General features: G+C 35.8%; 1 protein-coding gene across 3 annotated transcripts in view; it reads left to right on the top strand.

The window, feature by feature from the left end:
- The window catches only part of LOC111056244 (autophagy-related protein 16-1), a 581,037-nt gene that overhangs the window by 6,170 nt on the left and 561,489 nt on the right, over nt 1-13,378 (top strand). For all 3 annotated transcript variants that reach the window (XM_039429652.1, XM_039429655.1, XM_039429658.1), the window contains exons 2-4: nt 8,337-8,601; nt 9,708-9,870; nt 10,733-10,821. In XM_039429652.1, the coding sequence (XP_039285586.1) occupies nt 8,337-8,601; nt 9,708-9,870; nt 10,733-10,821 (517 nt within the window). The remainder of the gene's footprint in view (nt 1-8,336; nt 8,602-9,707; nt 9,871-10,732; nt 10,822-13,378) is intronic.

Here is a 13,378-nt window from a genome sequence, read left to right on the forward strand (position 1 = left end):
ATGTCAGATGTAGCCTAAATGAGAATAGTCAATTGTATTTAGGAAGTCATCACACATGTAATTGAGAGTAGTGAATTGTATTTGAGAAATCGTCAAATGTAAATGAGAAGATATCATATCATGAGCAGACATTTGAAAATGAGAAAATTTTCCAATTGACATGTCGTGACTCTTCTGTAGCCTACAGTACAGGTTTGATTTGAGCAGGAAAGGATACTGTACTACGTACACAGTATTCCATAGGCTTTGTATGTGTGAAATTATTATTTTCAATTGTGAAATTGAGGAGCTGGGTAGAAAAACGACCCGAGGCCACTCGTGTCGTTTTTCCGCAACACGCTTCATTCAATCCGCCATTAAATTCTGAACAGATTGGTACATAAAATGTTGTTGTATCTTGAAAAATGATTGAGTTGTGAAAATTTTTTGTTTATGTGGCAAACCTGAAATTATTCAGCTGACAAGCTGTGAGCCAGCAGCCAGTGAAATCCTTATTTTGTTTTCTTACAAAAGAAGAAGCTGATTGATTGATTGATTGATTGATTGAGTACTTTGTAGATTACTTGTACTTATGTAGATTACAGTATATACTGGCTTATACACTCATATACAATAGCTTACAATACAGCAAAATTATAGATGAATTTACATAATATAGACTAAGAAAATAATTATTGAACTGTATATGATATGGAAAAAGCAATTTGGAATAACTATACAAGATTATATTGTAATGCATCTACATAAATTGGCGGAGCTTTGGACATATCAATGTCCATTCTTCGGAAAGAATATTAAAAATATCCTCCCAACTAACTCTCTACCAAATGAATGGTATAAGAAGATCATTAATACATCCAAGGGAACCAATTATCCTCTAGATGATGAAAATAATGAAGAAGACGCTCCTGAAGAAGAATCAGATGCTGAAAGCATTGGGTTTATGAATTTCCGAAAATCAGAACAGTACCATGTAACATTCCAGAGTCTTGATCATGGGAAGAAACGTGTTCAAGAAGAAAATATCATCTTCAATTGTTCACTTCTAAATGACATTTTTTAGATCTTTATTACCTACTTATTAATTATCCAATATCATGAGCAATATATTATCATTATCACTACTCTTGATACAGGTTTTTCATCATTTTATTGAACCTCTGAACATGTAACAACCAGGGTTATGGAAAAACGACCTGAGACAACACACCTTATATCAATTAATATCAGTTAGCCTTGGATTACTGGCTAATTATGAATAATAGCATTGAAAATAGTATAAAAAGATCAATAAAGTTCAAATACTTGCAAGAATATTGCATTCTGATGAAATAATGAAGATGTGTACTAAATATTTCAAACTCAATTTATACAAAACTTGATTTTTTGACTCAGGTCGTTTTTCCACCCAACTCCTCAATTATTTCCCCTGTACTGTTCACGAATGATTAATGAGAATCATTTCTATGTATGTATTGGCAACACGACTTTTGTCTCCAAACATTTGAACTTGATGAAGATCAAATTCTCTATGTTCACGGCGCAATTGAACTTTATCATCAATCAATTGAATCTCTTGATCAAGCAATTCGGTAACTCTCCAATGGATTTTGGGGCTCAAAAATATTTTTTTATTTAAAAACTAAACGTTTCATTTGAATATAAAATATATTATCATATTATTTTTTATGAGTACAGTTATGGAAAATAAAAGTATTGGTTTTTCAAAATCATTCCCCAATTACAACTGACAACTTTTCGATTTCAAATCGTATGTTCTCAAATTAGGAGTTGATAGTGAGCTGTTGAACGGAGCGGTTGCAGAATTGTTTTGCTCTCTTATCTCAAGTTTCCGGACGGGTCGTGCTTAATCGGTTCATTTAGTGCATGTTTAACCTAAAACGTTCTTTCGTAATAAATTGAATTATCAATTGTTATTTATTTGTGAAATTGTTTTCAAGTGAATCGAAATATTCAAAGTTTATATTAATAAAAACAGTATCCAACAATACTTTCCACCAGACGGTAGTGCTAAAAAGAGACCTAGAGCTAAAAGTTCTTTCGTAATAAATTGAATTATCAATTTGTTTTTATTTGTGAAATTGTTCCCAAGTGAATCGAAATATTCGAAGCTGAATGAATAAGAACAGTATCTAACAATACTTTTCACCGGACGATAGTGCTAAGAAGAGTCCTCGTGCTAAAAGTTCGCCTGAGCTCGAAGAGATGGAACAGAAAAAGCGTGCTCCAGACCCAAGTGTTAAAGCTTCCGGTAATGTGAACTCAGACTTTATTGAATCACTATTTGACCGTTTTGAAAAGCGGTTTAGTAAGGCTATGGATGAAAAACTCGCGCTGCTAGCTACAAAGGTGGATTTAAATGGTCTAATTGAAAAAGTGAATAAACTCTCTGTCGAGAATTAACAGTTAAGAAATCAAATTGTTGCTCAAAAAATTCAGAATAATCTCATAATCAGGAACATGGAAAATTTTGAAAATAGATCGAAAAGGAACAATATAATTTTTCGCGGGCTGAAATATGAATGTGCAACAGTGGATTACGTGAGAACTGTCAAAGACTTTTGTGTGAGTCATTTGAGGGCACGAGCAGGTACCTGGGTTAATCGAGCACATGATGCGGGCCGTGAGCGGGAGCATGTGTGATGAGGAGGAGCGAGGCGGCGAGGACGAAGACCGCAACCGCTGAGATAACGCCGTCAGTCCGTGTGAGAAGGGACAGTTGAGTATAGTAGCGTACAATGTGGCTGGATTAAGTGGTGAGATTGTTCAAGTATATAATTTTATTTGTAATTATGATGTTTTTGTATTATTGGAGACGTTTGTTGAAAGAGGAAAGCAATTGTATTTTGAAAACTGTTTTCCAGATTACAATTTATACTGGGAATTCGCAGTTGGAGAATCAAACTGAGGTAGAGCAAAGGGAGGAAAGTTAATAGAAATTAGTAAAAGAATAGAGAGTTTTTGTAAGGTAATCGATGCGCTTGAGAGGAAAGTTATTCACATGAATGCAGGACAACGGGATGAATATTATATAGTTCCAATTTACCTGAGTGGTGGAGGAGACATGGAATGGGAGAGAGAATTCAATACATTATGGGAGTTTATGATAGTGCAAGAGTAATGGAAATAATATGATTTTAATTGGAGATTTTAACGGTAGAATAGGAAATGGACAGGACATGTCGGAATTAACAGATGTAATAGAATTGGGAAATGCACTGAGTAATAAGCAAGAGTCAAAGGATGAGGTGATTAATATGAAAGGTAAGAAAATATTGGAGTTCTGTGAGGTTTTTAATTTCATCATTATGAATAGAAGGATAAGTGGAGATAGGTGGGGAGACTTTACTTTTATAGGCAGAGGGGCTTCCGTAATAGATCTATGTTGCATGGCTGTCGAATTAGCGCAAATAGTTGGAAAATTTTCTATTGTGCCAGAATTTTTATCTGATCATTTCCCAATTGAAGCTACGCTAATCACGGTTGATACTCTAGAAAGAGAGAGCACAATTTTACCACTCTTACCGAAGTTGAAATGGAAGGAAGCGAGGAAGAATGAATATATATCTAAACTCACCAATGCTTGTAGAGAAATAAATGGTCTTCCCGAGAGTAGTGAGGAGACTTATAAAGTATTAAATAATTTTGTATATAGAGCTGCAAATTATGTGCCCCAACCTGATAGAAAGAGAGAAGGATGGAGAGAAAAGTGGTTCGACAAAGAGTGTGCGGTTATGAGAAAGCGAGTGTTCAGCCTATTGAATGTGTTTAGAAAATCAAATTCGGAGCAGGTGAGAGAAAATTATATGAAGGTAGTAAAGGAATACAAACTGCTATGTAAGAGTAAAAGGCAAGCGTATTACAGCGATATAAAAGAACAATTCAGAAGAGTCAAGGATTCCAGTGATTTGTGGGCTCTGATAAAGAAATTCAAGTGTAGAGAGTTCAAGATTTCGGGAACTGTGAGTGCTGAGGATTGGGTTGAACACTTCAGACGAGTGTTTGGATCAGTTTGCGGGGTAGTCACATATTATGCGGCGAGGAATGTTGAAGATCAAACTCTTGACAAATACATAGATATGAATGAATTGGAAAGTGCCTTCAAGACAATGCGCAACAATAAGGCTCCAGGTGATAACAGAGTTCCTGCTGAGTTTTACAAGAATGCGTCAAAAAATTACAAAGAGATTATTTTGACTTTTTCCAATGCCATCGTCAGAAATGGACAGATACCAACAGGGTTTCCACGTTCAATTGTTCAATTATATTTCCATTGCATAAAAAAGGTGATACTAATGAAGTGAATAATTATAGAGCCATATCTTTTATAAATGCTGTCGCTAAAGTATTTTCATTTATTTTACTGAGAAGGTTGCAGTTGTGGGAGGGAAGAGAAAAGATTATTAAAGAGAATCAGTGTGGCTTTCGGAGAGGTTATTCGGCTACTGATAATATTTTTGTTCTATTCAATATAGTAATGAAAACGTTGAATAGACCTACAAAGAAGTTGTACTGTTTCTTTTTGGGCTACGATAGTGTGGACAGAGAGGCTTTATTTTTTAAACTGAGTGAATTGGGAGTGTCGACTAAATTTATTGCGATGTTGAGGAGTCTATATAGAAATACGAAGTCTCCTGTATGGCATGGCGTGGAGGGTAACTTAACAGAATTCTTTGAAACCAGAAATGGATTAAAACAGGGATGCGTATTCTCCCCGTTGCTATTCACACTATTTTTGAATGATTTGAGTGATGTTATTGGTGGAGGTATATTATGTTGGGCAGAGGCTGATAAATTCGCTGTTATATTCTGATGACGTGGTATTGTTGTCTGAGAATCCTCGACATCTGCAGTCAATGATAAATAAGTTAAAGGGATATTGCATAAGGTGGAATCTCACAGTGAACATGGCTAAATCCAAGATTGTAGTTTTCAGAAGAGGAGGACGATTGGGAGAAAGAGAGAAGTGGTACTATGGAAATGAAGTTATTGAAACAGTGAATGAGTACAGATACCTGCGAGTTGTTTTTTCATCAAGACTTGCCCTAACCGCACATTTTAAATGTAAGATAACAGCTGCCAGATTTGGGATTAATAGTGTATGGCGAAGACTCATTTTGAATGATGAAGCACCTCTGTCAATGAAATGAGGAATTTTTGATTCGATAAGTAAAGCAGTTGTAACATATGCGGCGCAGGTATGGGGATATGCGGAGAGAGAAGAACTAGAAAAATTTCTGAGGTTGTTTGTCAAGAAAATATTTGGACTACCGTGTAATACGCCAAATTATATAGTATACTTAGTGACAGGAAAGGAAATTTTGTGGTTGTATACTTTGAGCGTTCATATAAAATATGTATTGAATTCTTTTGAGATACCTGGCGACCGATATCGAACATTGATCGCAAGGCATTGTTTAAGATAAAAGTGTGGTGGTATTCTGAATGGAGACGGATATTAAGTGAGTTGATATTGAATTGCCGATAACAGCGGACAACTGGCAAGCAGCAAATTTCAGGAGGGGGTGGGAAGCAACGTGGGAGAGGGTAATGGAGAAGATAAAAGCTAAAGTTAAAAGTAAGTGGCTAGAGAGAAGAGAGCGGTCACAGTTTCACAGAATCTACGCAGATGTAAAAATTGACGATGGAACGAGAATTACATGAATGATGAGTCCAAACGGAATGTTACCTCGATGATTTTCAAGGGCCTCCTCTGGGCTATTATCGCTCAATCACGCACCGCAAAGAGAGGAGGGGATAGGTATCTGTTCTATGTGCAATAGCCGAGAAACGGAAGATGCTTATCATTTCATCGGTAAATGTTCAATTTTGGGTGGAATAAGAAAGAAATATCTGAGAGGGGCGATGCTAGAGAGAGAGACAGTAATTGAGTATCTGAATGGAAAATTTTGGACGAGTCTAGTAGGATATTGAGGGAGGCAGTGGAATACAGGCGAGAATTGATAAAGGAATTCAATTTTTAGGAGTTTATAATCGATAAGAGTCATTTCTCTTTATTGTTATTGATATCTTGTTATGCATATTGTGAAATGTACATTTTAATGTTGAAGTGGAAAAGTCTTTTTAGAAAAAGACAAAAAAAATTCCAGCTTTGAAAGTTTCAAACTTCAAAAGGTTGAATCCAAATATGGAATCAGAAATCATCTCCCATTATCACTCAATAAAATACGAGAAAAAGTAACCTTGTACAGTTAACATCACTGAATTATTTACGTTGTCGGGATTTCAATTTTGTCATACAACAATCTAATTCATTAGGTTGAAATCGTTGAATATTACCATGGATTTCCTGTTGAATCATTGACTTAAAATCTTTGCAACAATCAATAAAATCTATTACACAGTATAAATATGCAGTCAGTGAGTATAGAATGTAACATTCTATACTCACTGCTTACAGTAGGCTATAAACATTGTGCTGATCTGAACAGTGAGTATAGAATGTAATTACATTATATTACTCTAACAGCTAACTGGATCTGAATTGATCTATTGTAATAATGGACATAATGAAATAATGTCTTACTATTCCAAGTAAAACGAAACTAATGTTTGTGTTTGTATTAGAGCTGCTGAGTGGATACTGCATACTGAGAAATTCATAAATGATCCAGACCAGCCTGGCGACTTCGATGCTATCGACACCGGAATCTCCTTTTATTTCTATCAATGAATGAATCTGAATTAAAACCATGTATTGTATCAACTATCCTATTATCGTATTGTAATTCGTGAAGCCTGTTTAGTAAAAGCCAGTTACATACACATCGATTTTTTACCGTCCTTATAAAATTCTATTAGATCAAACAGATGATGTTTGACAAGTTGCACTTATTCGAATTCATAAGGATGGCAAAAAACAATCGTACAAAAATCAACGTGCATGTAACTGGCTTTCGAAGACACATACGATATTGTATTCTATGATCAAATAGAATAGTAAATATCGAAATAAGTGTTGCAGCCAGAACGTGTGTTAAGAACCGGTTTTGTCCCCGCTTTGTAAGTTAAACTAAACACACAATTCCTCCCCGGAATGTGGGTTTGAAGTTTACACACCATTTCTCCCCGCTTTGTGCAGTGGAAGTGTACACACATTTCTCCTCGGTTTGTTCAGTGAAAGTGTACACACATTTCTCCCCTTTTTGTAGGTTTAATGCGTAATTTTTTTTTCAAGTTAACAGAAAAAAAATGTTACAACTGTATTGAACACATATTAATATACTTTCTAAAACAAAAATTAAATCTCCAACATGTGTGTAAATGTGTGTAAATCAGCCTCCCCGCAATGTATGTTCATTTCTCACCTCCCCGTTTATTACCTTGTTCCAGTATGTGTGTGTGTGTGTGTGTGTGTGTCTGTCTGTGTGTCTGTGAACACGATAACTCCATTCCTAATCAACCGATTGACTTGAAATTTTAAACTTAAGGTCCTTACACCATGATGATCCGACAACAAGAAATTCAATAAAATTGAATTCAAAATAGTGGAAAAAATGGCGGATAATTACTAAAAAACCATGTTTTTCACGGTTTTCTCGAAAACGGCTCTAACGATTTTCTTCAAATTTATATCATGGATAGCTATTTATAAGCCCTATCAACTGACATGAGTCTTATTTCTGGGAAAATTTCAGGAGCTGCGTAATATTCTTGAGAAAAATGGCGGATAATTACTAAAAAACCATGTTTTTCACGATTTTATCAAAAATAACTTGATCAATTCTTTTCAAATTCATACCCTGTATAGTTATTCATCAGCTCTATGAACTGGCATGAGTCTCCTTCCTGGGAAACTAATGGGGGGGGTCCACCCCATCCTTGATAAATGGACTTAGTAACCTCCTTCTCGTGCATGAGGTAGGTAGGTAGCGCAGTTCATAAAAAGAACACATAGTCGAGATATTTCATCTGTAGAACAGCTGTTTTGACGACTTTTAAAAAAATGAGGACTAAAAAAATCATCTAGTTTCACAATTTACACAAAGGAAAAAGTACTCTGAAAACAATTATATATACACATATACAGAAGTCTGATCGTAGTTTCAAAAATATGAGCAAGGAAAGTTGTGTGAGTGTACCACACCAGATTTTTCTTAACGGAGATTGAATTATAATATACATACAAACAAGGCAAGGCAATTCCATGAAAAGGTGATGATTTATCCTGGGGGATGCTTCTATTAGTAACAGATACATTAAAATTTCACACTAAAAATCTTGAATTTGTTTTTAAGTTGAGTTTTTACTCATTTTTGTGAATCTGAGTAAAATCTTTGTTTGATTTTGTGCAGATAACCGTTTGTTTGACAACTGGACAGCACTGCGCCATGAAAACCTGCAGCTCACGATTCAGAACGAGAAACTGCGAGTGGAGGGGAGCGGGAGTGGGGGTAGCGCCAACGAAACGAAAATCTCGATTCTGGAACAGAAACTGCTGAATCAGCAAGAAGAGCTGACTGAGCTGCACAAGCGACGCGGCGAAAAGGCGCAGCTCATCAACGATCTCAAGGACAGCTTGAAAGAGAAGGAGAAGCAGATCAGCGAACTCGAGGAGAGGTGAGATAAAGAATGATCAAATTACTAACATCTCGTTTAGTTCCAGTTAGTTTTATAGTTCTGCGCTGCTTTGAAATCACTCAGATCAAGTAGTTACTTATGTTTTAAATTACTCAAGTCAAGTACTCAATTCTGAAATAATTCAAGTTAAGTTCTCAAGTAAAATAGACTCAAATTCGAAATTCATAGAAATTCAAACATCCCGTTTTTGGATCTACGCTGTAGTTCTCCGATTTACCCCTGTGGGTTGGGGGAGCTTTAGTCGAACATCGTACTCAAGAATTTGTTATACCAGAATACACCTGCTTGTCGTAGGAGGCGACTAAAAGGGACCCCCTTCCCAAAGCCCTTCATCCAACTCCCTTCTTCTCCTTCTCATTGCTTTGGATCTCTCTTTATTTTCTAGAATGATGCTTTTTCCACTGACTTTGATTTGTATCATTCTTTCGTTTCTCTTTCTATCGGCCTCCCTCGGCAACACTCTTACTTTCCTTTCTTGGCGTCTGGTGGCAGCCGGCCTTGAATTTCAAGCCAATTAACTTCTCCTTGATCATGAATAGGGAGAAGAAGAAGCTGTAGTTCTCCGATGCTTCGAAATTATTATTCAAGATTTATTTTATTGGCCATATTAGGCTAAAAATCTACATGCTCCATATCGGGCTATAGTGTTTCGACAGTACTCAAATCAAAAGTCATTCCATTATCTTTTGAACATAAGTACAGATAAAGGTCTGACTTATGAAGGCGACAAGCACACTTGAAGAGAGAGACTTATGTTGACAGACGGACATCTGTGTTCGTTGCTACTTTCGAACACCTGGGAAGTGATTTTTCCTCCGTCTGTCTGCATATTTCCGTCTTTTTCCGGGTGCGTTTGCCTCGAGGGGAAAGGATCCTTATTGTATTATCTTGAATTTTCATCCCATTTTGCAGATTAGCAGGGGGTAAACCTAGCCATAAATAACACGATAAACCTGTAATAAATAACATGTTAAACCTGTCATAAACAACAGGTTGATTTATGACAGAATCTTCATTGTACTTATCTTTTTGTTCTTTTTTCATTGTACTTGTATTTTTCTTAAATTTCCATTTTTATATTGCAGGTTAGCAGGGAGTTCATCCGAATGTAACAGATTTCGTGCCGAAATTGAGATGTATAATGTTAATAGGAAGAACTTGGAAGATTTGAATCTGCATGTTAAAGATGAACTTCATGCTTTGCAATTGGAATTTGTGCATCTTGAAGCAAAGCTACGCAAAACACAGGTAATTCTCATTTGACATCATTTGATTCTGAGCTTTTTTCATTCTTTATTCTAACTCCAATAAATTACAAACAACTGCATGAAAAAATCAATTCATTGCATTAATTTTTTTTCAAATTATTTATTACGCAAATTTTTTATTCATGAATAGATTTCATATAATATTAGCTTTGAAAACTTTGATTCTTATGCAATCACCTTAAGTAAAGGATTCTGCAAAGTTTTATTTTTTATAGAGCCAGAATGGTAAAAATTCACGAACATCCAGTAGTAAAGTAAAGTAAATTCGTGAGGCTTTTGTTTAGTGGGGACTCCCTTGCGGGAAGGTCCCACCGCCTGATATATAATTCAAGCCGTCAATGGGTCTTATGACTGTCATACTTCAGCTGGAACTGTCAGTTTAACGTGCCCATCCGATAACACGGGAGTGATCTGGTTGAAAAACGTTTGCTATGAGAGGGTTTGAACCCGAGATCTCTACCTTCAGAAGTGAATGGTTGATTTAAAACAATTCTTACGCTGTAAATGTTGCAATAACTTACTCGTTAAATACTGTGCTGTGTATATTATTAACTATGAACTCTATTGTAAATCATTCGATGATGAATTCTACTCATTATAAGATGCAGCGTAACAATAGAATTAATCTATTTGGAATTTGTCTATTTCAAATTTTTGTAATGTATGAATTTTTTGGCAAATAAATTTCAAATTTCAAATCTTCAAATTTAATTACTGACAAATTTGTATACCTCTGTTCTGGGCGACGGATGCTACGAAAATGAATGAATTAACTTGATTAAAATTAGATATCAAATATTTGAATTATACTTATTATTTATTACTTTGTGTTTTGTTTCCAGGATGAAAATGCTAGGTTACTTGAAAAGTTGATGAAATATAAAACTAAGGACGCCGAAAAAATGAATGAAGAAAATGAAAACTTTCTCAGGTAAAGAATTCCTACGTTATTTAAGTTTATGATGTGTCTTTATTTAGATTTGTTGTATCATATGACGAATTTCGGTTGTATTGATTTCTATACCTTGAATTTTAGTTATAAAAGGTGTTCTAATTACTACACAACCCTAATTTTCAAAACATATTGCAACGGGAAAGAGTCAGTTTAATGAAAGAGGCAATATTTGTGATAACTTTTTGAGGGGTCTTGTTCAGCATGTAATAATGCCAACAGTACTCCATTCTCTAAAGTTTCAAGTAGGTCAAGTATAAACTTACTTGATTAGTGTCAGTGGTTAAACGTTTTATTTGTAATAGTATTTGAGTGTTCAATCATAATTATTTTTTATTTTGATAAAATATGGCTGCATCTAAATATATACAGAGTGCTCTGAAAAAAGGTGCTTATAAGTCAGATGGTGACTCCTCACATCAAAAAGAAGAAAAGAGGTTCCAATTAACAAGGTTAGAAAATGCTTGGTTACCAAGTTATGTCTAGAAACGCTCACACAATGGACCCGGTAAAGCTCAATCTCTTACAAATAGTAATGGGAGTAGTAATGGAGCCTAACCACCAAGAAAGCAGCTGTCAAAATGAAAACCCGTGTTTGAACATTGCATCAGAAGTCAAGAGAATATTTCCAGCATTTCTTGTGAGGAAAATAATTTTAACGTGAATTACTAGTAGTACGGAGAACAGTAGAACTCGCTACACTCACTAACATCACTATTCACACACGCCCGCCCATTCACACACAAACACAGATACAAATTGAATTTAGAGTATGATTATAATATGCAATAGGAACGGTGGAGGACGCTGAGAAATAGAAGTTCTTCAAACTTTTGAGCTAGGATGCACGGCTAAAGAGGTAAAAAATCTGAAACTTGAAATTTGGGACTTGAAAAAAAATTATAATTCCAAAAATTAGAAAATTTTGAACATGTGATACATGAAACAATACCGCTTTGAAGCGCTGAGAAGAATGAGCCCAATTTGAACCTGATCCGATAAAGTATTAATAAGTTAGGTTGATTCTTAGGGTAAAATTTCAGAATAAAGGGTCGCCATCTTGAAACGGGGATGAATTGAAAAAAATCAAATATATACGGTACGTTTCTGTGCATCTTTCAAAGTACTTGTATAACAAATCGGTCCATAACTGCGACTATAACTGCGGTTCAAACAAACAGACAAGCGCCGATTGACTTTTAACATAGAATTCGCTTCGCTCATTCAAAAATATTCATTTTTTATTAGGCTATTACATATCATTATAGAATCATCACTGGGTTGCAAAACGATTGGATCACTCTGTATATCTTCTTGTGAATGCTTTTCCATTGTTCGCATCTTTTTTAACTTCTCACATACTTTTTAATGCACACCCTTTTCTGCTTCTGCCTTCACATTCAGCTATTGAACCGTTTTCACTACCTCCTCCTTCAAAGGAGGTAATCGTACAGTGTAAAAAGACCAACTAGTGAAACAATTTGTCTCCAATTTAATTATTTATTTAGCGTATGGCAGTATACACAACACATTTATGATCACAAAATTCGAAAAAAAAGAAAACAATAGAAAATTCATATATAAAACGAATGAAAATATCTTAGTCACTTTTGACCTGGAAATTAGAGGCATGCTTCCAGGGTATTTAAGTAGGCTATTGATGCTGGTTTAGCCACCAGGAAATCTTCATGTGCACCCGTGTATGCTGATCTGGGACACTCCTCCACTATGTGTCTCACAGTCTGGACTGCTCCACACTCACAGAAAGGGGAGTCAGCCTTCCCCCACTTATGCATCAGATAGGCACATCTACCATGATGAGTTCGTACCCTATTCAATGCCGACCATGTTTTACGAGGCAAATCGAAGCCTGGTGGCCTTTTGGCTACAAATGGGATGTCAATGTTCTGCTTTGCTGACCACGCTTGTTGCCAGGCCTCAGTTAAACGGAAACCTGAATCTAAGGCTGTAATTGCCGTCCTAACCGGTGGCTTACGAGATTGCAGACGGCTCTGATATCCTCATGTATTGGCAGGCTTCGATTTTCCTGTATCTTCTTGTACTCTCTAGTGAGGGCATTCATGCGTCGAAGATTTGGGGGTGGGATGTGACTCAACACCGGGAGCCATTCCACAGGGGTAGATTTCAGAACACCACCTATCATTCTCATTGAGTTATTTAGCTGAACATCAACCCTATGAACATGAGAGCTATTCATCCAGACTGGAGCACAGTACAGTATTTAATTATTATTGAAAAATATAAAAAACTTTTACTATTACGCCATTGTACAGACACAATCCTAAGGGCTTATGTGTTCATCACCCTCAGTATTATTATTTATTATTATTATTATTATGTAACTATGAATGTATGCTTTAATGCAACTTGAATTTATGTATCTGTTGACAGGATTTGTTTGAGCCCAAACATTAATCGTTGGATGATAGCCTTGTTATAAACTAGCATGGACACAAATTGTAGGGCCGGTTTCCGAGCTCGGGTTTTAGCTAAGTTCTAAACAGCTGGAGTCAGA

The sequence above is a fragment of the Nilaparvata lugens genome, chromosome 1, assembly GCF_014356525.2.
Source record: "Nilaparvata lugens isolate BPH chromosome 1, ASM1435652v1, whole genome shotgun sequence".
Lineage (NCBI taxonomy): Eukaryota > Metazoa > Arthropoda > Insecta > Hemiptera > Delphacidae > Nilaparvata > Nilaparvata lugens.